At 40.3% G+C, this 25,048-nt stretch overlaps 1 protein-coding gene across 1 annotated transcript in view; it reads left to right on the forward strand.

Moving 5' to 3' along the window:
- Positions 1-663: 663 nt before the first annotated feature.
- ROCK1 (Rho associated coiled-coil containing protein kinase 1) overlaps positions 664-25,048 on the forward strand; it is a gene marked incomplete at its 3' end in the record, with an annotated part of 86,894 nt that continues 62,509 nt past the window's right edge. The window contains exon 1 of the mRNA XM_082015085.1: positions 664-1,756. Within this exon, the coding sequence (XP_081871211.1) occupies positions 1,664-1,756 (93 nt within the window). The 5' untranslated portion in view covers positions 664-1,663. The remainder of the gene's footprint in view (positions 1,757-25,048) is intronic.

A 25,048-nucleotide genomic window follows, 5' to 3' on the forward strand; every position in this document is an offset into this window, starting at 1 on the left:
GCGGCCGGCGCTGCCCGACCCCCGGCTGTGAACTGCCGCTTTCCCCGGCGGGATGCTGGCCCGTCGCTCCGCGCACACCTCCGCCGGAACCGCCACGGGGGCGGCACACATCGACAACGGGTACGAGGGGCGCGCTCCGGCCCCCGACCCCCCGGAAGGGCCCAGCGCCGGGCTGTCAAACCCGTCCCGCCCTCACTGGAGCCGCTGCCGTTTCCAACGCGCCCCCCTCGCCCCGCGGACGCTTGGCGCGCACCGCCCACTCGGTCCCGCCCTTTCCATCCCCGCGTCTCGCGGGCGCGGCGCGCGCGCGCCCCCTCCGACCGTTGAGCGGCGGCGCGGCGGGTGAAGGGGGAGGGCGGGGGGTTGGGAAAGTAGCGGCGGCCGCGCGCCCCCGCCTCGCGCGCGCATACCTTCTGCCTCCTTCCCCTCCCTGCCCCTGCCCCTGCCGGAGCCTTTTCCCTCCGCGCATGCGCCCTGCGCCTCCGTCCCAGCCACCCCCCCCCCCCCCCGACTGTTCAAACAGGAAGGCGGACATGTTGGTGTCTTTCGCAGGTTTCCTCACAGCTGCCGCGGCCGGACCTTACGCTCTCCCCTCCCCTTAAGCCACCTCCTTCCCTCCTCCCTCTCACGCTGCAATCTCGGGTCGGTCCTGAAGTGGTCCGGCTGCCGTCTCGTACGTGAGGCGGAGAGAACGGTGAGGTGTGTGGGGGGGAAGCGGAGCCGGCGCTGGCAGCGGCGGGAGGGGGCGAGGAGCTGCCGGCGGCCCCGCAGCGAGGAGTAGGAGGAGAAAGGAAGAAAGATGCTGTTGCCGTCGCTCCGCCGTTGAAGGGACTCGTCCCCTGCCCGTGGGGGGCACCCGCAGAGGGGGCCGGGACGGCCTGTGCGCGCAGCTGGCAACCCTGCGCTGCCCGCCCGCCCGCCCGGAGAAGGCAGAGCACAGCCGAGGAGAGGGGCAGCCTCTCCCCCCGGCCCTCCCCGGGCTCCCTCGCTCTGTGCTTAATGGAAAGACCAATCCCAGGGCCCTGAGACACCTCGCCGAGAGGATTTTCCTACTTTTTTTTTCTTTCATTTTTGCTTTGGTTTGCCTGCAGACTTTTTTGCCCTTTTTTTTTTTTTCCTCCTCTTCTGTTGTTGTTGATATTTCGTCTGGTTTTCGGAAAGAAAGCGACGCTTCGGAACCTGGCACCAACCCGCCGCCGCTTCTGCAGGGCGAGGAGGAGGAACCGCTACGCTGGCTCCCAGGGCGGCTTCCCCGGTTGGGAAAATGAGGTTGCTGAGACGCTGGGGCCCGAGTAGAGGAGGGAGGGAGAGGAAACCTGCTGCCGCAGAGCTGTGAGCAGTCCAGGAGAAGTGCGTGCGTGGAGGAGGGGGGAGAAGCAGCCTCGTCCCCCCCCCGCTCCGTCCCCGTCCCGTCCCGTCCCCCCCCCCCCCGCCGCGGACTCTAAGGCACTCTCCTTCGGTTTTCTCCCCCCTTGGCGGGGCAGCGAGGGGGACTTGCCTCAGAGACTTCTGTGATTGAAGGGATTTTGCAGGAAGCGCTCCTCAGCCTGGTATAGGCTGTGTGGTTTCTCTTTTTGTGCTCGCTTGTTCCTGTTTTTTACTTTTTCATTATTTTTAACCTTACTTTGCTCTGGAATAAGGGAAACTTTTTATCTCCGGAAACATGTCGACGGGAGAAAGTTTTGAGTCTCGGTTTGAAAAAATCGACGTGACTTTAAAGGACCCCAAATCCGAAGTGAACGTGGACTGTTTGCTGGTGAGTAGGGAGCGCCGATGTGTCCCCCGTCCCGTCTCCCCGAATTTCTTACCCTGTGGGACTGAATCTCTCACTCCTGGCTGAGTCACCACCCTGCTTAACTCCGCGCTGGTGTTTTGTTTACTCATCGTTGAGCTGAGGGTGCGTGGATTTCTGTGTTGGGAGAGCGGCTTTCGTGCCAAGGAGGCGCCCGCCCAGTCCTGCCTCAGACTTGTCATCTCTCTCGCTTCGTGCACCTTTCTTTTCTTCACCGGCTATCATCATACGGGGCGGTGGACACTTTGTACAAAGGCGTAATTCGTGAATGCCAGTCCTGTGTGTGAGCAAACGGCTGTAAATAGCTCTGATATACCAATTCCCTCTTCAAGAACTTTTTTTAAGAGTGTGGGTCTTATATGTTGCGGTTAAGCACTGCAGCTCTGACTTTGGCCTGTTTAGCGAAGACGTTTGCAAATGCTAACTAATGATGTGTAAAACAGCTGTAAGATTAATTAGCCCTTACAGGTGGGGGTGTAGTCATGGTAGGGGCTTAAACACATTTTAAAGTAGCTGGTGCGCTAGGCCTGGGATAATAGAGGGCTGCTTGCTTGATCGTACCTGGTAGTTCAATGGGTATCTCCAGCACTGTCAGTGTTATAACTGCATCATAAAGCAAACCATAACCCTTCCTGACATAAAACCAATAGTTTGCTAGTTGCTTGACGGAAATGGATGATACTTTAATGCTGATTATAAAAAGTACCTCAATAAAGCGTATGTCAAATCAAACCAATTTGTTGGGGGTGTAGCTGGGTACTTAGATATGCCTAGAGATGCCCTTAAATAGTAGCAAATTGTAATTTGTGCTTTTATGCTAAGTAGAGAATTTCTTTTCTTTGTAGCAAGTCATAAAAGTTCTTTAGTGTATTTTTTTTCTGCCTTTCTGTTGTCAGAGAGGAGAATAAGTAAATTGAATTTGTTCCTAGTATGAACTCTGACATTTGGGTTTGGGGGGAAGGGAGGTGTGGGGGTGGAGATAGCTCTTAATAGTCATTCTTCATCTGCTGCTGCATGGCTCTTGAAAGCTCGCTTGAGCATAAGACGGTGGAGAGGTGAAAAGAATCTAATGAAAAAATCTGTACAAGTTCATGATATTATGTAGTCTTTTTAGTTTATTACTGATTTGTGAGCTTCTAAAGTGTTGACAGGTCAAACCTACAACCCTGAATAAAGGCAGAGCCTTGTGGATGTTGCTGCCTCAAGGGAAAAAAGCACTGCATCTTCCAGTTAACTTACTTCTTTCGATCTAGTTTATGTATCTGTCATCTCTGAACCACAGTTAATGAGAAGAGTTCTGCTGCTTAGGATATAGTGTCAATTGTGGTAACTCAAGACTACTGTCAAATCTGACATTTCTACACGCAGCTTCTGTTGATAGATGTCAAGAGTAGAGATCCACGTAAGTCCAGAGTTTTACGTTAACCATGACTCAGTTTGCTGGCATGTGCTTTAATGCTGGCCATACTATGGGGACCTTCCTACAGTGATAGTAGGGAGGTTGCAGGTATCAAACATGCAGTTGATAGTGTCTTTAAGGGTATTCCTTCACCTTTTAATCAGTTTAACGATTTGTCCTTCTTCAGTTACCTTAATTGCGATTTGGAGCTAAACTGCAGTCAGTTTGGGAATGCACTTGTTGGGATGCTTCCTCTTATGCTTGTGTAAAGTTTTAGAACATGTGTTTCCATCTCAGATCTTAAGAATGTCCTTTAAAGTGATGATTTTTTAGAAAACTGAGATTTTTGGGCATACCTTTGTGTATTTCTTTTAAAGGCAGCTTCTTATGGTATAGTCATCAGAATTAATCAATCAATGGTTTTGTGTGGGTTTTGGTTGTGTTTTCTTTTTTTTAGCTAGCCCCAGTTACAGATACTGTTCTTTTAAGTTAATGCCAGTTAAAGAAAGTGCTTCCTCTGAAGAAATCAGCTGGTAGGTTAACCTTGTGTGGTTGGTCACTATATCACTCTCTGGATGGGCTTTTATTTTGTTTCATATTTCTTGTACTGAATTGGTTCTTGGGCTCTTCTCTACAGAATTTAAATATCCTAACACTTTCTGAAGAGTTGAAATATTTTACACCAGTTCTTAGTGTGATCATTCACACTATAAGCATCGTTTTTGGCCCAAGGTACTATTTATGTATCAAATCCATTGTAATCTATGTGAGTATGTTTTTAAGGAAGAAATGCTTAGGTATAGGTGTAATTTATCTGCACTTAAAATATCTTTGAAGGTGAACACCCCTTTCCCATCCTCACAGCCCCTGATTAAAGAAGGAGACTTGTCAGGCTTTAGGCCCGTTACACTTAAAAATAAAATAAAATAATGTTTTTATGATCAGACTACACAAAAAAGAATCCTTTTTTATAAAACCTTTTGAATCTGAAGACCTTTTATTTTGATTAAAGTTGTGAATTGATGTTATTTATAATTGCTTTTGCTTTTCCTGAGCAAAGGTGTTGCCTAACTGTGTGTATCTGAAAATATATTAATAACTGATACACAGTCACTTTAAATTCAGCATCTGATATTCTATACTCTATGCTGGAGTTCCTTTAGATTCAAGAAACATGTTTTTTTGTCTGTGTGGAGAAGCAGCAGCAGCCAAGCAACACCTTTGGTTTCTCTTAGGATGGTTTTAACCTTTTCAGCTTTACTTGATTTTGCTTCTGTTTTACTCTTTTTTTCCCCATCAGTTGGTAGCCCCTGTAGACTAGAAGGCAGGCATGGAATAACCTTTAAATCAGTTTTGTAACCATCTTGTTTTTTGTAAACATCATAAGCTAGATTCTGTATGCTAGAAAGATTCTAAATTTATATGTGAAGTAGTATGAGAACACTAAGAAAAGAAGATGGGGGGCTGATAGAAAGGAAGGCACGTTTCAGGAGGGTGTGGGAGAAGAGTGCTGACAACAGAGCAGGCGGAAAAGACACGCTGAGGACTATATAATTTCAATTTACATGCTGCAGGAAGGAAATTCATGAAGCTGAGGTGCAGGAGAGAGCTGTGTTTAGTTTTTCTGTTTTATGCAACTTTAATAAAAAATGGGCTCGGTTGCAACTACCTGTAACTAAATTTGTTTGTTTCTTTGGGACTTCCATGCACTTGATTTAGTACTGGGCTGGGAAATCATAGATAGGCTGTCTCTTTCAATATGCCACAAGGAGGCCAAAGCCTAAGTTTGGTGTAAAGCATGTGCCACACCATAACGTAGTGCTTTTTCTCAAAATACCACGTACTAGGAGTCCTAAAAAGATGTATGAAGACTGTGAAGGCTGTGTTAGGTAGTGACACTCTAGGATGTGTAATGATCAGATACTGGTGAATACCATAGGTGTGCTGAGTAGAGCCAAAGGCACTCTAAGTAACTAGCTATTAACTTGAGCTTAGCGTCTCATTAACGATATTAAGCAGTGGAAAGTAGTATTCAATGAGCCTAATTGTACAACAATTTTGGAGTAAAAGCAGATTTCTTACTCTTCTGTTTTGTGCTAAATCCCTGGCGTTTATGGGTTTGCAGTTTTTTGGAGAGTGGGCAAGAGGGGTGTGACAGGTGAATGGATGGGGGGAATCTTGACCTGAAGGTGTCTATGCTTTTGATTAAAAAATAACTGGTAAATTTTAATGCAAATGCTTTTTGATGCTCTCTCTGCTCTGATAATAACTCATGAAGAGTCTTTTCATGTTTTATGTAGACATTTGAGTAACTCAGTTATTCAAGTACTTAGTCAATTATTTGAGTAGTTGATTTCTAAAACTTCAGCCTTTGATGGTCTTAATCTTCAAAGCTGTCAAATGTTTCACTTGTTCAGCAGTTTGGCTTCAAATTAACTGACAACAGTAAACACTGAATGTGACGAACTTGTTTTATCTAGTCTCAAGAGGTTTCCATTTTTGTTGCACCAAAAATACACAAGTACAGAGCTTGATTCACCTGTTCTTCCTAGGTCTATTGTCTATTTCATACTCAGCCAGATGAAGTCATGTTCATCTGTCTTGCATAGGAAAAGGTGAGAAGATCTCGTTACCTTTGGGATTTGGAGTTCTTACTCTCTGCTGTCACTCTGTTTTTTTTCCCCCCTTCTGCTTAGCTTGTTAGAAAGCATTTCTAAAGACCTTGTGGTTAGGGATTTGGTAAATAAATAAAAAATAAGTAAAGTATATAACACAAAGTACCTTTACATCATAAGGTCTCATCTATCAAAACAGCTGTCGAAAGTCGCCTTCACTGAAACCATGTTAACTCTGCTCTTAGAACCTGAGTGATAAAATGCTAGAGAAACTTGGTATCTAAGAAGCTTACTCGTTTCCTAATGAAGCTCATGCATAGAAAAAGCAGAGTTTGAACATTCACAGAGTGTCAACTTCGGAATGCTGTAAATTGTCTGCAGGTAGTTTAAAGTAAGGGGAAATGTCATGACTGACTAAATCTTTTGGACACATCTTTAGATCCAAGTGCAAGGTCCTGCGCTTGAACTGGGGATCAGTACTGACTGGCTGTTGAACGGATTGAGAGCAGCCCCGCAGAGAAGGACTTGGGGATATTCTGAGAGAATATATGAATGTTTCTCTCCTCTCGCAGAGAGTGAATTTTTACCAGGGCCTGTAGTGACAAGACAAGGGTCAACGTTTTTAAACTGAAAGAGGGTAGATTTCGATTGGATATAACAAGGAATTTTTTTTCACTGTGATATGACACTGGAGCAGGTTGCCCAAAGAGGTAGTAGATGCCCCATCCCTGGAAATGTCCAAGGTCAGGTTGGATGGGGCTTTGAGCAACCTGATCTAGTGAAAGATGTCCTTGCCATGACCATGGGGTTTGGAACTAGATGATCTTTAAAGGTCCTTTCCAACCCAAACCATTCTGCAATTTGATCTAAAATAAGACTTCTGGCTGACCTAGAAATAAAATTCCGTGTCTTCAAGTTACCATATCCAAGCTTTTAATGCAAAATGGATTATAATTGCAGGTTAATATTGCTTATCACTAAGAATTATGAAATATAGGTTGATGTAAAATTAATAATGAAATATAAAACTTGGTATGTTAATCAAAGGAAAAATTAGTCAAGTGCACTCTTCACTGGGTAAAGAGCTGGCTGGACAGCTGAGCTCAGAGTCGTGGTGAATGGAGTTAAATCCAGTTGGTGGCCTGTCACAAGCGGTGCCCCAGGACTCGGTTTTGGGGCTGGTCTTGTTCGATATCTTTATCAATGATCTAGATGGGGGGGATTGAGTGTTCCCTCAGTAAGTTTGCAGATGACACCAAGTTGGGCAGGAGTATTGATCCGCTGGAGGATAGCAAGGTTCTGCAGAGGGATCTGGACAGTGTGGATCAATGCGCTGAGGTCAACTGTATGAGGCTTAACAAGGGCAAGTGCTGGGTCCTGCACTTGGGTCACAACAACCCCATGCAATGCTACAGGCTTGGGGAGGAGTGGCTGGAGAGCTGCCTGGCAGAAAAGAACCTGGGAGTGCTGGTTGACAGCCGGCTGACCATGATCCAGCAGTGTGCCCAGGTGGCCAAGAAGGCCAGCAGTGTCCTGGCCTGTATCAGGAATAGTGTGGCCAGCAGGAGTAGGGAAGTGATTGTATCCCTGTACTCGGCACTGGTGAGGCTGCAGCTCGAATCCTGTGTTCAGTTTTGGGCCTCTCACTACAAGAAGGACATTGAGTTGCTTGAGCATGTCCAGAGGAAGGTAATGAAGCTGGTGAGGGGTCTGGAGCACAAGTCTTATGAGGAGTGACTGAGGGGACTGGGGTTGTTCAGTCTGGAGAAGAGGAAACTGAAGGGAGATCTTATCGGTCTCTACAGCTACCTGAAAGGGGGCTTGTGGTGAGGTGGGTGTTGGTCTCTTCTCCCAAGTAACTAGTGATAGGACAAGAGGAAACGGCCTCAAGTTGTGCCAAGGGGAGGTTTAGACTGGATATTAGGGAAAATCTTCTTTACGGAGAGAATGGTCAAGCATTGGAACAGGCTGCCCAGGGAGGTGGTGGAGTCACCATCACTGGAAGCGTTAAAAAAATGTGTAGACATGGCCCTTGGGGACATGGGTTAGTGGGCATGGTGGTGTTGAGTTGATGGTTGGACTTGATGATCTTAAAGGTCTTTTCCGACCTTAATGATCCTGTGATATAAGTTGGCTTTGGAAATGCAGTAACATGGTGGATTCTCATTTCAGGTTGCATCTCTTAGAAGACTTTTTAAATATTTTTTTTTTAAGCCTCTAGAAATTTAACAGTAGAGATGGTGGAGCTGTCAAAATATTAGTGTCTGATTCACAATGTAGGGTAGGTTTTATACAGGCATAACAGTTAACTTAGCCAATTCTTCTGCTCATAAAAGTAGAGGCTGTAGGAGCATAATTATTTTTTCCTATAAAAAGTTTTAATCAAGAATGATAATAAAAAGTTGATGTTAGATGTGTTTCAAGAAGAGGAATTAAAAAAAAAAAACCCACCCCAAAACTGTGTAGTAGATTATAAATGCTTTTATCAATTAAAAATATTTGTAAACAATGTCCTTTTCCCTGGCAACTGTAGAGTGTTTTGTTTTTTTTTTGAGGGTGGTGGGAAGGAAGAGGGAAACACCTGGAATTTGTTTGTTAGACAAATTGAAAATCAACCTGTTGGTCTGTAAATCTTTGAGGACAATGATAGCTTCAGGAGCCACTGATTGAGTATTTAATAAATATTTAGAAGCACTGTGAGCAGATGATACTGGTGGCCTCACAGTTCCTGTTAGCAGAATTCCCTAGGACATACTTTCGTACTACATAAAAATAAGAAGCTCTATTAGGTCTCTTACCAAGGAATACAGAGATGTTTGTCTCCGTACAGGATGTTTATCTTGAATTTGAGAGGTCTCAAAACATATAATTAAAAACTTTTTTTTTTTGGTGGATGTTGCTTGATGCTATTTATTGAAACTCCTTTGTCATGAAGAAATTGCAGTTCCAAATGGAGATACTGAAAAACTCAACTTCCTTCTTTGAGAACAAAATTAGAGAATGGTTGAAAACTATTCTGTCTCGGCTGTAATTTGTCATTCAAGCAGCAATAAAGCGAGAAGGATGATGAGACAGTATTGGTAGAACTGTAAGCACTATGCAGACAACACCCAGTTATAGCTTATTTAAAGCAAATGCAAATAATACCATCTTGCTGAAATAAAAACCTGAATTAACAGTGGTTGAACAAGAGCTGAAACTTGATGTTTGTGAGGAAGAAAAGTCATTTGGAGCTATTGTTGTCCGTAGTGTTTTGCTCTGCTGAGATGATTTAGATCTCCTGTAGTGTAATCTCTAGGCAGGTTTCTTCTTGGGCTTTTCAGTATTGATGGATACCCAAACAACATTGGCAGAGTATAACATGCTGTGGCGCATCAGCATACAGCAGTCTAGAGACTGTCTAGACAAGCAGCCATTGCTTGGTCCGGTTAGCTACCCATGTTGCTAGGGGAGAACCAGCACAGGATCAGTACCAGCTTCTAACTGGAGCACAGATCAAAGTCTATTCTGATACTCAAAATCTTGTAAAGGATTGACTTTGACTGAAAGATTGCCACTCCCTGTCAATATTGATACAATACAAACTGTCGTGGGGACAGTACTTAAGATCCCTTTTTTAATAGGTCCTAATTTAAATCCAACTGCTGATTTCTTTGTTTCAGCTTTCCCTCTTAAATTTCTTATATGCATTAATTTTTCTCTTTCTTTTATAGAGTTGAGAAATATATGAAAGTTTTCTTGTTTTTTCAGTTGCATGGTCTCAGATGATGCAAAGACCTGGTGCTTGGAAACCTCTGTAAAAACTGCATTGCACAAATTAAGGCTTTATTTTGGATTGTAGGTTGGAGCTACCTAAATGTGATTCTATCTTGTGTGTGTCTGGGCTACAGAACTTATAATTGATCTGGAAACACAAGTGGATACTGTTGGCCTTCTTGGCCACCTGGGCACATTGCTGTCTCCTCTTCAGATGTACTGTGCTTACTATTCCAAGAAAATGGAGAACTTTAAATAAAAGCAGGTTATTTATTTTATTTCCATATTTTGGTTAGAGGTGTCTAAAGAAAACCCAAAAACTTGTTTCTTCTTCTTCTTGGAAGCTGATTTGGATGTCTGCCTTTTTAATACTGTGTCCACAGCGAAAGTAAACTTTTGAATACAAGTGATTATTATTTCACAGAGTGACTGAAGCTGGAAGGGAGCTCTAGAGGTTGTCTTGTCTAACCCCCTTGCTCTGGCAGGGCCACCTACCACATTGCCCAGCCTGGCTTTTGAGTATCTCAAGAGAGGTAGACTCCACAACCTCTCTGGGCAACCTGTAATTTTCCACTTCTCAGCAGTACATTTACTTGGTTGATGCTTCATAGTGGAGAGTATAATGCACCAAAACTGAACAGAAAAGTCAGCAGTACTTATTTTGCATTTATTTGCAGAGTTCTCTAAGTGTTTTGGCCTTCTTAACTTGTTCAGTAAACCTCTTTTTAGACCAAATAAATTTCTTCTGAAAGGCATCTGCTGCAGAAGACCAGAAGGAACTTTCTGTGTGGAGGACATTGTAGATTTGGAGATTTTAAGCGTAAGGGTTTGTATTTGAGGGAAAAGTTCCTGTGATTTGTAAGCTCATTAAATTTAGTTCGTGACTGCAGTTGAAACAAATTAGACATAGAATTTTTCTGTTGGAGGAAAAAAGAAAGAATTAATGACCAGTTTACACTCCAGTAGTGCCACTTCAGTTTTTCATGATTCTGATACTTTGTAGCATTTTCTGTATCTGTGTGCTTACATGGTTCTCCTTCTGACAAGCAGTGAAGGAGGCTGGGTAGGACTTCTTACTGGCATGGGAATGTGGAAGACTTTTTGATAGTGATGGGACAGGAACCTGTCCCTGGGGGATATGTGAAGAGGGAGGAGAGACTGCCTGTGGTAGAAGCTGAAATGCAAGATGTCAGTACTAGTGGCATCTTCCTGGAGTATGGATGACTAGAGTCCAGCACGTTAATTCCACAAATGAGATCTAGGAACGCCTTTGACTACAGGTGTGGAGTAACTTTATATTAAGGTACTTAGGAGGGGAGTAAACCTCTTATAGAGTAGGAGTGGATGGAGAAGATCCTTTAGGGAGGAGTGAGACTGAGGGTAGGACAATGAGTTTGTTATGCTGGTTATGCTTGCCCCATGCCTTTTCACAGATGCCAGGTTGCACAGAATAATACCATGAAGCTGTAGTTGAAAATAGAGGTGAGGTAATACTGGTGCCTCATAACTTCGTCTTGATATTATGCACTGCTGTCAACGTTGGAGTTGGAATCATGAAATTTGCTCATGAGCACTTTTTGGTTATGAAATCTTATTGTACCGATTTATTATTATACTAATTTCTTCTTGGAAAGTAGCTTCGATTGTAGGCATGCAAAAAATCCTGTCAGTATTAAGCTGAGAGAATGTATTTTCCCTTTGCAAAGAGGAAAGATTCTTCTGCCACTTCAATCTACCTAGCAGTTTGTTTATTGCTCTAATACATCTTCTGTGAGCTGCTGTCCTCCTTAAACTCCAGTTACTACTAAGTTAATTTGCAATTAAAACAATTGCCAGCATACCAATGATACGGTCTGTGGTGGTCTTGGGACCATTCAAACCTGATATTACATGCTATATGTCCTCTTTTGTAGGAATATAAGGCCAAAAATGGTGCCAGCCAAATGGTAGACTTACTAGGACTTAAAGTTTTTGCTGTGCTAACATTGGCAACAATTGTAATGGCTTTTGAAACAGGGGCTATTGTTGTAAACACTAGTAGAGCAAAGATGGAGATATAAATATCAAAATGCATGGAGGGCTACAGAGTGAAAGCTGAACTATTGATGTGAGTGTGTGTGTGTGTTGTTGGGTGGAGGTTTTTTTGGGGGGGTGTTTGTTTGCTTGGTTTGGGTTTTTTTTTTTTGGTTCTGTTGGCTCCGTGCCCTGAATTTGGAATTGGAGATGTGATTAAGAAGGTAGGTGCTCTCTGTAGAGAATAGATAGTGTGCTTCCTGGAAGACCTTTTGTATTCTGTCTGTTACTAAAATGCTCGTGACAATTTACAGCCTTCCTCATACCCCACAAACTGTTTTGTGCATACAGTTTCTGGATGTAGCATGACCTTAAAGTATTTGGAGATGCTGTTGGCTTGTAAAATCAGACACTTGGAGAAATCTTCAGAACTAGTCACACTGTGGTTCTGAAACAAGCTGTGAAGACTCTTGCTGGGAAGATCATATTCAGGAGAATTCTGGGTTATTTATCTAAAGAATAGAGTTGTAACACAAAGAAGGTCGTGTATCAAATAACTTGCACACTCAGAGCTGTTCATTGATTCCACTTGGCAGATTGGATTGGAGTAAGGAAAGGACTAAATGTCTCTATTGCTTTTAATTCTTGATGAGTGTAAGGTCAGAGTCGTCTTTTGAAGTTTTCTCCTATTGTTTCTCTCCTGTCCTAAAATGCCTTCAGGCTCTTATAAAAAAGCTTTTATCCTTCTTTATGTGATGTATACATCACACTATTCTCATCAGTAGTTTGGACTTGAGTTGTAACCAAAGATGCCATTTAGAGGAAAAATTGAAGTGTTACGATGCTGTGGCTGCAGGAGCAGTCACTGTACGTGACTCCTGTGTAACTTTCTGCCTTCTGTACAGTGCAATTGATTTTGTCAGGTGTTGGGAATGGCTGTACTGTCTTTGACCTTACTTTTTCTTTTGGTCATGACAACCTCTTCTTTGAGCTCCTGGCAACGAAGGGAGTCAGATCAACTTCACCTTCATATAAAGAATAGTTTCTATCATATTTCTTGGTAAGTTCATGGGCAGGAAGGATCTGAGAACCATGAATTCTTGCGGAAAGAATGAAGGAATTTTTGGTAGATCCTTTTTCATTGCAGTTTGACAAACTCATAGATATGGTCAGGAATAAAAGGAAAAGATTGATTTAAAACCATTTATTTGCAGGTTGGGAAGTTTCTTCCCAAGTTTCTGATGCCCTGGGAGTAGACACATAATTTTTCAATTTAAGAGTCAAACAGAATAGGCAGCTGAAGATTTTCCTTCAAATCAGACTGTCTTGTGAGAGGTTGACTAACTGTACCACAAGAGGACATCTTTCATTTTCTATTTTTCTTGTTTGTTTCAGTATCAGCAAACTTACCTTCCAGCAGTGTTGCATTGCTCACATTTTGTGGGAGGAAATAACAGTATCCAACAAAGATGTATTTTAGAAAGAAGTTGATGAAATGGTAAGCTTTCTTCTGCAAGAGGAGTTATCAGTCAAGTCTTTACACTTAATTTAAAAATTTTTTCTTATGAGGTGATGGGTTAGCATGGAAAACATGAAATACGGCTATGAGTTTTTGAAGAATTACTTTCAGATGTAATCGGATGTTTTCACAAAATATAATTATTTTCTCAGAGGAGTTGGAATCCACATAACCTTTTTCACAACAGAAAAAGGGTCATCTTTTTTTATCAAGTAATTTTCAACTTTGAGCTAAAGCTCGTACTTAAGATGAGACAATCTTCTGTAGAACTTGCTTGCCTTGGAATTGCATCGTGATAAACAAATGGTTTTCAGGTATAATGAAGTGCAGCTTATCCATCCTAGAGCTACAGAAATGAGCTGTTGGTTAAGCCTCCTTTCTTCATTGAGAGGGAAGTAGAAGCAGTGTTACCCAAAAGAGCTCATGCTTAAGTTGGGCAAGAGACCTGTGTCCTTAGCTCGGCAAAACACAAGAATCGCTTAAATTTTTAATACATAAGGGGGATGTCTGTTATCAAGATCTCATGTTCTTCACTGTTCAGATCAGTTAATTTCTGTTTTCTGCGGAAGAAGTAATGATCTTCTGATAGGAAGAGGAGGAGCGACTAATTGGGCAGATGACAAAAGAAGTTTTATTAGTAATGCCAATCCAGTCTATTCATAGACTCTTGAGTTAATTCTTAATCTCGTGCAGTGGATATTTGCCTCATGTTTGAGTACCAGTCAAATCTCACCTGAAAAGACAGAGAAGTTGAAATTCAAGTTGGTGTGCCATATTATGCTCTTTTCTCCTCCTGCTTAGTAAATGAAATATCAACAAATAGGAAGCATCAGTACAGTATCAGCCTGTGATATTGTCCTTTTGTAGTTTTGTGTATTCGTAACTGCAGAACACAAACCAGATTGCACTTATGGCGTGGTGGTAGGGTACAAGAACAAAGAAAGAAGCTCTTTCTGTAGAAGGAAGTCTTGTCTATCCATAAGATATAAATACAAATACTAGGTTTGGAAAATGGGCAGAGAAATTAGGAAGATTATAATTAAAGATGATTTTGGGGTTGGAATTGTTTGTTTGGCCTGTGGTGACTTAGGTCAGGGCTTCCTGATTTCTTCAGGCTTTTTGTGAGACTGTTTTGAATTTCTATTTCCTGCATCTAAAATAAGGAAGTATTTTCCTTCCCCCTCCCCACATAATTTGTGGGTTTGATGGAATAGAGGCAAGCTACTGTTTGTAATCTTTTCAAGAGGTATGGAAATTTCACTGGTAGTACCATGGTGTATTTGAAGAACAGACATCAAACTTCAAGCACACATATGGCAAATATCAATGACCAAAAAAAACTCCACAGGAAGACTTTTTAACCTAAGTTGAAAGGAAAGTGTGAGTCTCTTTATAACATACCGATGAAGATGCAACGTTAAACTGTGCTATTTTAATATAAGCCATTGCTTTCAGATTCCTAAGTATCTTGAGTTAGAGTTGTGTTTTCTTTAGTTGCAGATGTTCCCATAGATAAATAGGGGAAACTAATTTATCTGAACATAGACTTAAGACTGCAAAATACTGTTTTTAAGCAAAGAAAATTAGTTTCTTTGTATTAGTGTATATTAGTACATGAGCCTAAAAATTACTTTGCTTCAGTACAAGTAGTAAATTTTTACAATGCCTTAACTTTTTTAGTAGCATGAAAAGTTTAATGTTCATAACATTCATCACACTCTAACTTTGCATAGACTGTGTGGTAGAGGTTGACTGTATTTTGCAGGGGGGAAATTGGAGAAAAATTAAGAAGAGCTTAATGAAATTTGATGCTTTTTATGGAGAAAGTTCAGTACTGCCTCACTGTTTGAGCTCTGTTGTGTGTGTATATGAAGCTGTTAAAATGAAGTTGTATGCATTTTAAACTGCAGTTAAACTTATAAACTAATAAGTGTCCAATGCTCAGCTGATAATGCTCAGTTGTATTACAGGAGGCTGTTCCCGTTTGCCATAGTTTCCAGTAGTGTAATCACTGGAGGAAAGGGGGAAAGATCACTAAAATGTTCCATTGACCTAATTAGTTTGAGGGTTGTAATAAATAACGTTCATTAGTTCTCCGAAATAATTCTTGTTAGCCTTACATATTGAGTAGGTAGTGTTTTTCTGCCTTAACGAATTCATATGCGCCTTATTGCCTCCCTTTTACTTTACTTTTGAAGGTGTGCTTCACAGGCTTCCAGGAAAGCCTCTCTTTGAAAAGCTTCATTAATCACTTGAGATCATCATAAATGAGTTGGCTAGAAAGAAAAGTTTTATGTTCAGTACATTCACGGTAGTTACAAATATATACATACACACATATATGATGAAATACATGAGGTCCTGAGATTCATTTTCCTTTAAAATAAAAAAAATCCTGAAAATACAGTGGAAGTATCAGAATAACTGGTAGGAATTTTGTTTTCAATACTGTGAAATTACAGTTTCTTACTCTAGATTTTGTTAGAAGGAACTGTGGTAAGAATATTTTTATATCCTGTGTGATGACGCCAAAATAGCACAAGGAATTATATGCATGAAGTTTGCTAATACGTAGTTGCATTAACTTTAATGAGACATCAAATACAGTATTTTAAAAAAAAAATCTCAAAAGATCCCTTGGTGATCAGTGGTTTTTACTCAGGCTGGCAGCCTATCATAAGTGGGGTCTTTCAGGGATGGATACTGGGCCTCATACTGTTCAACATTTTCATAAATGATCTGAATGATGGGTTTGAAAGCACCCTCACCAAGTTTGCTGATGACACTAAACTGGGTGGTGAGGTGGACACATCAGAAGGGAGAGCCATCTTATAGAGAGACCTGGACAGGCTGGAAGAGTGGGCAAGTAAGAACAGTATGAAGTTTAACAAAGACATGCACAAAGTCTTGCACCTGGGACAACATAACGGAAGAGCCCCATACAGCCTTCGGTCTGTGTGGCTGGGGAGCAGCCTTGCTGACCTGGGGGTCCTGGTGGACAACAAACTGAACACGAGTCAGCAGAGCACTGCTGTAGCAATGAAGGCATGGTTCCTGGGCTGCATCTGCAGGGGTGTTACTAGCAGGGATGGAGATGGGATCATCCCACTTGGTGCTGGTCAGGCCATGCCTGAAGTGCTGTGTCCAGTTCCAGTTCCCACAATTCAGTGAAAGTTACACACTGGAGAGGGTCCAAAGGAGGGTCGCAAAGGTGATCAAGGGGCTAAAGAACCTGTCTTGTAAGGGAAGTGAAGGAGTCTCCCTGGAGAAGAGAAGGCTCAGGGGGACCTCAACACAGTATTCCAGTACTTATACAGCAGTTACAAAGAGGATGGAGACTATCTTTTCTCAAGGAGGCATGGAGAAGACAAGGGGCAATAAGTACAAGCTGCACTGGGAGTGGTTTTGTATCTATATAAGGAAGAATTTTTTTACAGTGGGAACAATCAATCACTGGAACAATCTTCCCAGGGATGTGGTGGAGTCCCCATCATTGTAGGTTTTCAAGATGTGATTGGACAGAGTGCTAGATAATCTCATCAGGGGTCCCTTTCCCATGAAAGGTTGGACCAGGTGACCTTTTGAGGTCCCTTCCAACCTGGGCCGTTCCATGGTTCTGTGATTCTCAAGCTTTTGAGAAAATACCTGTATAGTGTTTACTGGTTGTTTTTCCCTTTGTCTTTTTCTGGCTTTGGTTTCAAAACATCAGTGAAGTTCTTGAATCAGTGCAACGATCTGTTTGCAGCAGTGCTAGTTAAGCACACAGTAATTACATATACTATGTGTACAAATTGCTCTCTCAGCTGTAGCTATGAAGGCCCCATTTTCTCAGGTGACACTATACAGGATATGATATCTATGCTGAACAGCACAATGTTCATGTCATTTGTCCTGTAACATCAGATCTGGTCAGAATAAAAAAACCCAAAACCAACCAACAGACAGACTTAAGGAGAAAAACCTTTAAACCTAATGGTGTGAAGAGATGAAGGAAACTCAACCACAGAATGCATACACAAGAAATCTAGTTTCTAAATGGACAAAAAGATAAACTGCTGTTAGATACTCTCTCAAATATTTTTCATCCTAAATGGTAACTATAAATTTCAATTGTGTCTGTATTTAAAAAAAATAAATAGGAGAAGCAGCTCCTGTAGAATTAATTTTTTATCTTTGTGGCATTTAATACCTTTCAAGTGAAGGTGAACTCTGTCTGGAAGGAGGAAAAAATATCCCTAAGATTTACACCACAAGTTCAAATTATCCATTTAGGCTGGGGGAAGATCTCTGCTAAGCTAAGAGAAACTTGCAAAATGATCAGGAACTGATAGGAGTTCTTACACATTCAGTAGGTTTTGTTTCATGATTTCAAGTGAGAAGTTGCTCAATTAGTATATAACTCTCCAAACTAAAAATCAGCATAGAATAAAGTTTTCAGTGAATATATAAATATATATATGGGATATAATTTTTTTCAAGAGTATGGCAGTAATACATGTAATTGTGATTATGAAAGATTGTTACCATATACAGTCAACTGTAACCAAGCAACAGTTAAACTGCATATCTTCATGCAGTAAAACTTATTTGGGCATAAAATCCTGAATTCAAGTACACATATCAATACAACTTCAGAAGATGACTGAAGTTTTTGGATGAATCTGGTGTTCTGATGGAGCCCGAAGAATTGAAAAAAAAAAAAAAAAGCCCAGACTATTGCTCTAATTTCAAGTGTGTTTTTTTCTCAACAGATTATTATTTTGTAATAAAATTTAAAAATGCCAGAGATTAATTTTAGAATTTCACTTCTACAGTCAGACAGATGTTAGGGTGATCTATAGCAACAATCCCCAGGTTAGTGTGCATCAAGAGTGAGGCCACAGTCTTACTGCAACAGCATCTTGTCTCTGTTTTATAAATTGTCGACTAATATAGCCACTGCCCTTGTGCTGCATGCAGTAGCTGTAGTACTTGGATAGATGCCTTTTAAAATTTACCTTTCTTTTATATTTTGGGTTTTTTGGGAGAGGGGTAGGTCTCATGATTTATAGCAGGAGATGTATTAGATGAAATAAAAATGCGTCAGAAAAACTCAGTGGAAAGAGCAAATCAAATACCAGCTAGGGCTTTTGGTCTTTTCTTGGTTATGCTTATGTAAGCCTATTGGCATCCTCCATTCAATTTTGAAGAAAGTAGCTGCTCCAACATCTGCTGTGCCAAATGGGCAAATTCAAGCTCTGTTACTGCAGTGTGGCAAGGAAAAGAGGTTAAATCAGGATATCTTTTAGTCATCCTTTTACCATCAGCTTTCTGTTTGTATTTTAACTAGTTCAGAATACAGTGTGTTGGTATTTGACTCTTGACAGAATTGAAGATGTAAGCTATGTTTATCTTTTAAGACATGCCTTTCCCTTTTTACAGAAAGCAGCAAATTTATTCTGAGGGTGGGATAAAAAATGTAAGCTATAATATCTTATTATTGGTTTTGCCAGTTCTTACTGCTGGCTTTGACATACTTATTGGTGGCTTTGGTATTTTGGTAATTAAAAATCAAAATATGCTTTTGACATGCTCATGATACTGAACGGTGTCTGGAACCAGAGTGAGTCCGGTGGTAGGATCTTCAGAAGATTTTCAGTTGTCGAGATTAACTTTTTTGTAGTAACAGCATGTGAAAATGTAGAACTATTCCACTTGGCTCCTTTTCTGAACTTTCTTGCTCTTGTCTTCTGGACAGCTATGAACTTTCATATTGGTTTTCAGAAGGAATACCTTGTCTATTCATAGATGGGTTTGGTTTGACTCGTTAAGTCTTCTGCTGTATTCTTATTTCCTCACAGCAATATGTATAAATAGGAGACATAGTTGATTGTATCATAAGTGATACACTCATCTTTTAACCTGGATTCTCATTTATAAAAAAAAATTGGCATTTAAATGAATCTGTTAAACTGGACTAAGTGTCATCTTATCTTCTAGAGAATAAATGGATTAAGAGGTTTTTCAATGAGGTAAGATTATAGAAGAGTTGAGATTTGTCACATCATAGTTTGATAGGTAGAGAAAGGGACAAAATTATTAAGAAAGGACTAGTTCACATGCTTGTCCCTTAAATCCAAATTGGAAGGAGCAAGAAAGCAAGCTCTAACCATTTGAATATGATACGATCTTAAAGTTGATCTACAGTGATTCAATAAAGAGAGGAAATTCAGTTCTTTTTTGTTCACTCTAAGTCATACAATGTGGTATCTTGACATGCAAATAAGGGATTTTTCAAGTGTGTTTGACATGATAGTAGTAGATGAAACGCTGCATTGGTTGTCTTCTCTGAAGACTTTGTTTTAAGCGTAGAGCTTTGCGTCATGAATTGCTTGTAATTTTTCAAGTGCAAAAAGTGTGTGTGTCTGTTGCAGTTTTTGGTCCTTCTTATTTCTCCTGCCAATCAAACAATCATAAAAATGTGAATCAAAATGAAAGCGGTAGGTCAGGTTTTTTTGATTATTTTTAAGGGTTGGTTGTTTGGGATGTGTAAATGTATGTATACAGAGCGTATATAAACACACACACATTTCCTGCTATTAAACCTTTCCTAATGCCAAATGGTTGTTTTTTTCCTTTTCTAAATCAAATTGCTTATCTGTAATTCAGAGTCTAGTTAACTTTAATAATGGAGTTTACTTCCACGCCAGTGCATTTGTTTGAATACTGCAAAAGATGTAACTGTTTTCTTAATTTCCTCTTAAGTCTCTGAGGCGAGGTAGGTATGTTCAGTTATAAAATGACCATGGTTGGTAACAGGCGTTTGTTACCAAAATGACTGTTTACATGCATGTATTTATGTAGGTCTTCAGAAGTTGGCTCTGTGGTTCAGCAGGGACTTTTGGAAAATGAAGTACAGGAGGTCTGACAAAAATATAACTCTGAATTATTGAGGTGATACTACTGCTCTTTAATTATGTTCTGGAATATTACTTGTTGATATTCTGTAGTATTTAGAAATAGGGAACCTACTTTATTAGGTGTTCTACAAACAGAGTTTATATGAATGGGAAGTAGCAGATACTACCTGACCTGACTGGACATGGCTTTTGAACCACTGGTTAGATATATACACACACACTAGGTATCACAATGTCCCTTAATTCTTAATTTCAAGAAAGTAGTGCTTTTTTTTGAATTGTCTTTTTTTTTTTTTAATTGGATGCTGGAAAAATTCTTTCATAAAACAAATGCTGGGGAAAAAGTCATATAGAAGTTGGACACAAGTCTACCATAGCCTTTTATTAGGTTTTGTTTTAATTTTTAGAAAACACGTTTTCACCACTTTTGCTCTTGGCTTAATGAGAAACTAAATGTCAGCTACTCAAAATGGTCTGTGGGACAGAGGAACAGAAAATAAAATGTTAGAGTGCTTTGATTTGTTTCATGGTAGGTTTTTGTGGTGTGACAAAAATATTGCTTGCCCTCATCTCCTGTAGAGATTAAGTTAATCAGCCCAAGCTCGGCCTTGCTCCCTTGTAAGGACAGGCAGGAGAGACTTTGACAAGATTCCATGGTAGTGGCAATGGTCCAGACAGCCCTGGCTGTCTTTCCTCTTGGGCTAAGATTTGTTTTCTCCCCTCTTCTAAATCTAAAATAAAATCATGCCTTTGGAGGACATATACCAATCTACTGCATCCCCTTTGGGCAGGGGTGTTTTTCCCAAGTTCTGAAGCATTATACGCGCAGAATAACGTTAGGGAAGAGCTGACTTACTCGTTCATATCAATGTATCTGGAAAACTTGGTGGAAGAGTTGTTTTTCAGACATTTTCTGGCATTTGAGTATTTTTTATCCCTATGACAGCAGTATATAAGCTTGGTGAAAATACCTAGTGTTCTAAAAGTTGAATACCACTGTTTTATGAAGTTCTGCTGTCTGTGTCTCATTCTTGAGCAACTGTATTGGAAATGTTAGGACATACTTTGTTTCTTGGTATATGAAGTCAGTGGCTCTAGTTTTCCTCAGGCTTGAGTCTCAAGGCTTGAAAGGAACACAGAAAAACTTATTTGCATGTCCCTAATCGAACTTGCAAACCTAATAAATCACAATGTCTCCAAGCCCTTTTGAAATTAAAAGTCTTGGATCCTACTGATGAATGTGTAATAGTTCCTCTCTTCCTCTAGTCCTGAAATACTGTACTTAAAAATACGAGGTAAACTGACTTGTATTCTTGCAGTTTTACATATGGTGAAATATTGTTGTGTGAGAAGCTTGATATTGGAAAAAGCCACTCTGAGCTTCCATGGACAACTTTGGTTTTGTTCTGTCATTTCAGTACTTGAATATGGAACAATGTTCTCACGTAGGTTTTTGATTTTATGGTTATACCCCTCCTTTTTTACATGCAGTCCAAGGCATTCAAGATTTTAGTCATGACTATACTATAGTGTCAGAAAGGGTAAAAAGAGTGCTTAGAAGAGATTGGGTTTAAATACTGTTCAACTATTTCTTGACCTGAAAGTAGTCACTATTAGTGGCTTGAAAACTTAAATGTCCAGTATTAATTAAAAATTGTGCCACCAATGGCATTGTCTGTACATGTTACCATTTTTTCTTCAGGTAGATTTTGAAAAAGAGAGCATGTCTCTGTATCAGAGTGTATCAGTTCTGATACATGCCTGTATCAGAAATAGCGTGGCCAGCAGGAGTGGGGAAGTGATCGTGCCCCTGTACGCGGCACTGGTGAGGCTGCACCTCAAATACTGTGTTCAGTTTTGGCCCCTCACTACAAGAAGGACACTGAGTTGCTGGAGCATGTCCAAAGAAGGGCAACGAAACTGGTGAGGGGTCTGGAGCACAAGTCTTATGAGGAGTGGCTGAGGGAGCTGAGGTTGTTCAGTCTGGAGAAGAGGAGGCTGAGGGGAGACCTCATTGTTCTCTACAATTACCTGAAAGGGGCTTGTGGTGAGGTGGGTGTTGGTCTCTTCTCCCAAGTAACTAGTGATGGGACGAGAGCAAATGGCCTCAACTTGCACCAGGGGAGGTTTAGACTAGATATTAGGAAAAAATTTCTTTCCTGAGAGAGTGGTCAAGCATTGGAAGAGGCTGCCCAGGGAGGTGGTGGAGTCGCCATCTCTGGAAGTGTTAAAAAAACGTGTAGATGTGGCCCTTGGGGACATGGGTTAGTGGGCATGGTGGTGTTGGGTTGTTGGTTGGACTTGATGATCTTGGAGGTCTTTTCCAACCTTAATGATTCTGTGATTCTGTGATTTAATTGCTTAAAGGTAGTGGATAAAGCATGTTGTTATAGGTCAACTTATAATTTTAATGCATTGGATTCTGGAATCTGGAAACAATTTGTTAGCGGAAGTTCTTTGTTGTGTATTAGCAGTGCGAATACCCCCAAAAAGTGGAAAACTTGCTGTTTTGTTCCTGTTAGTAAAAAAATCCTTTCAGTTCTGAGGAATCTTAGTACTTGGAAGTAGAAGTAACTTGTCCATATCTAAAATCATTCTCATGGAATTTTTATTACCTTTTAAAAAAAAAAACATGTTAGTTTAAAATCATTCTTGTGACTGTATTCACCATGGAAAAAAGAATAAATATAGAAAAACATTGGTTTTATATATCCATAAATCTTCTGTTTTATTGAAAATGAATTTTTTCTTTTAATCAATACATTAAAAAGTTGTGCATGGGCTTTGCTAGGGTTTGCATTATGAAACTGCATAATGATGCACAAATTCTTAAGTAGTGTTAAGTTCTTGTTTAGTTGCATATTTCAAATATCTGTTTGACGTGTGATTGCTTGTGATGGAATGTCTATTGTAGAAATGTAGCTAGAGCTTTGACAGGAGATTGCACAATCAGAGACGCTTCTCAGAATTGATACTCTGCTTGAGTTGTGCTCAACTTCCCATATTTTTTTTTGCAGACTGGGGGTTGCACGTGATGCTAAAGAAAGTCCTATAGCTTTACAAATTACTGTTTCAGTTTTAGTATAATTCTTTCATAACCTTCATTTTTGGACTTCTGTCATGGCCATTCACCTCTAATTGAAAAAATGTTTTGACTTGTTCTAGAGTTTGAGGGAAGAATTTCCCTTTTGGGGTGGGTGGGGGAGATTTTGTGCAGTGTTTCCAGACTGCTGAAAAAATTACGATGTTCACGCACTTTCTTGGAAAGTTATTCAATGAATTGCCTGCCTTCTGTTTAAAAAATTAATTACTTTTTTTGTCTTTCTCTCAGTTAGTCTAGCCTCTCTCTCCAGTCACTGTGTTCTTTTTTCCATGGGCTAGATGGTACTACTAGTAACAGAGCTTTTTTTTTTTTCCCTGTGATATGGCTTTTGGGAGGTCTCTTCTAAAGCATAGTTATTGAACTAATATAATCTCCAGAGACTGAGTTGTCAAGGCTAAAGATAGAACTTGCCTTTTCATTGTTTTGTAACTTATTGTTTATATCTATAGTTAACACACAGTTTTGTTTGCAGCAAACATAATCCAGGTCAGGTGACAACAGGTACTATATGGCTGATGAGGTATTGTTGCTTTATCGAAAAATTAGTTACTTTTCCACTGACTGATTATATTGCAAACTTTGCTGGTAATGTTTTGTGGTTGGTTTTTTTTATTTTCATAGCAGAGAACACTTTTCAGACAAAGGAATAGCGGGGCAACTAGAGGCAGCAATTTAAGCTGTTAATTGGAGAGCTGACTCTACTTTTACCATAATATGTTAAGCTAAGAGATCTAAAGTTGCTTTGTATATTAAACAGCTTTTACAAGAGCTAATGCGCTTTTATTTATGTTGTTTGCAATAATGTGTTATGTTTCTTCTTATGAGCATATTGGTATCTTGCTAATTCCCATCTTGTCCAACTGACTAACTAACTTCGTGAAGTCTGGCTTCATGGATATCTGCCTGGAAAAAAAAATCTGAGAGGCAGACAGCAATTTCCCAAGCAACAGATGTGGAGGGTGTTCTCTTTCCTTTGCTAAATACCACTCTTTCTTAATGGACTTGTGCAGTTGCTTTCCTTTCATTGAAGTCTTTACCTGATTCCTTGCTGGCTGCTGCCTGAAGAAGTCCTAAGACTTTTGAGCTGGGACTGGAACAGTTTTGTTTTATTCTTTCATATCTCTGATCTGTGTGTGTTCTATATGATTTTATTAAGGGCAAGTTATGTACCAGTATCTGCATCTATAGTATTAATTTTTTTATCCATCTTACTTTTGCTTTCTAGTGAGTGTTCCTTAGAATGTTGACTCCCATTGGTCTAAATTGGTAGTGTGTTTAAAACGAAAACGGTAGGGCTTGTAAACCAGAAGCAGTAGATCTACATGTGCTGCCTGTGTAAGAATCTGTCCTCGCAGGATAACCAAGAAAGCTATGGGGACATCAAAGGACTTTTGCTGATGTAATTTACAAGTGAGATTTGGCTTTTTTCTTAAAAAAAAAATTTTTTTAAGTACTTTACATTTTAGGTGGTGAAATAGGGCTTGCCTTATATTTTTGGTGAATATTACAACTTTGAGAACTCGAGAGGATGTGAGGTAATTTTTTTCCCCCCACGAGGTATTTCTGTGGCTGGTGTTACTGTGCTGTATGTCAGGTTGGCTGCTCATCTCCAGTTGCAGTTGTTGCAGTAGCTGGGAACTGTAGACCTGTCAGGCACTTGTAGTGCCAAGTGCTTGAAGTCGCTGGGGAATACAGCTTCCATGGTGATAAAGATCAGTCAGTTCTTTAACTACCAGTACTCCCTCTTCTTCTAACACTATTTAAATATATATGCTTTAAGTGTGCTTGCATTTAATGCATTTCTATACACTTTTATTGAAAAGGACAGTTTTAAGAAGTTGTACTTATACTTTATTTAGTCCTAGCGTGAGACAAACATGGCTTGATAAATCATTTAAAGTATGCCATCTATTTTTCTTACTTTCTAGACATTAAAATGTCAAGAACCTATG

The sequence above is a fragment of the Phaethon aethereus genome (genome assembly GCF_964289735.1).
Source record: "Phaethon aethereus genome assembly, chromosome: 2".
NCBI classification, from domain to species: Eukaryota; Metazoa; Chordata; class Aves; order Phaethontiformes; family Phaethontidae; genus Phaethon; species Phaethon aethereus.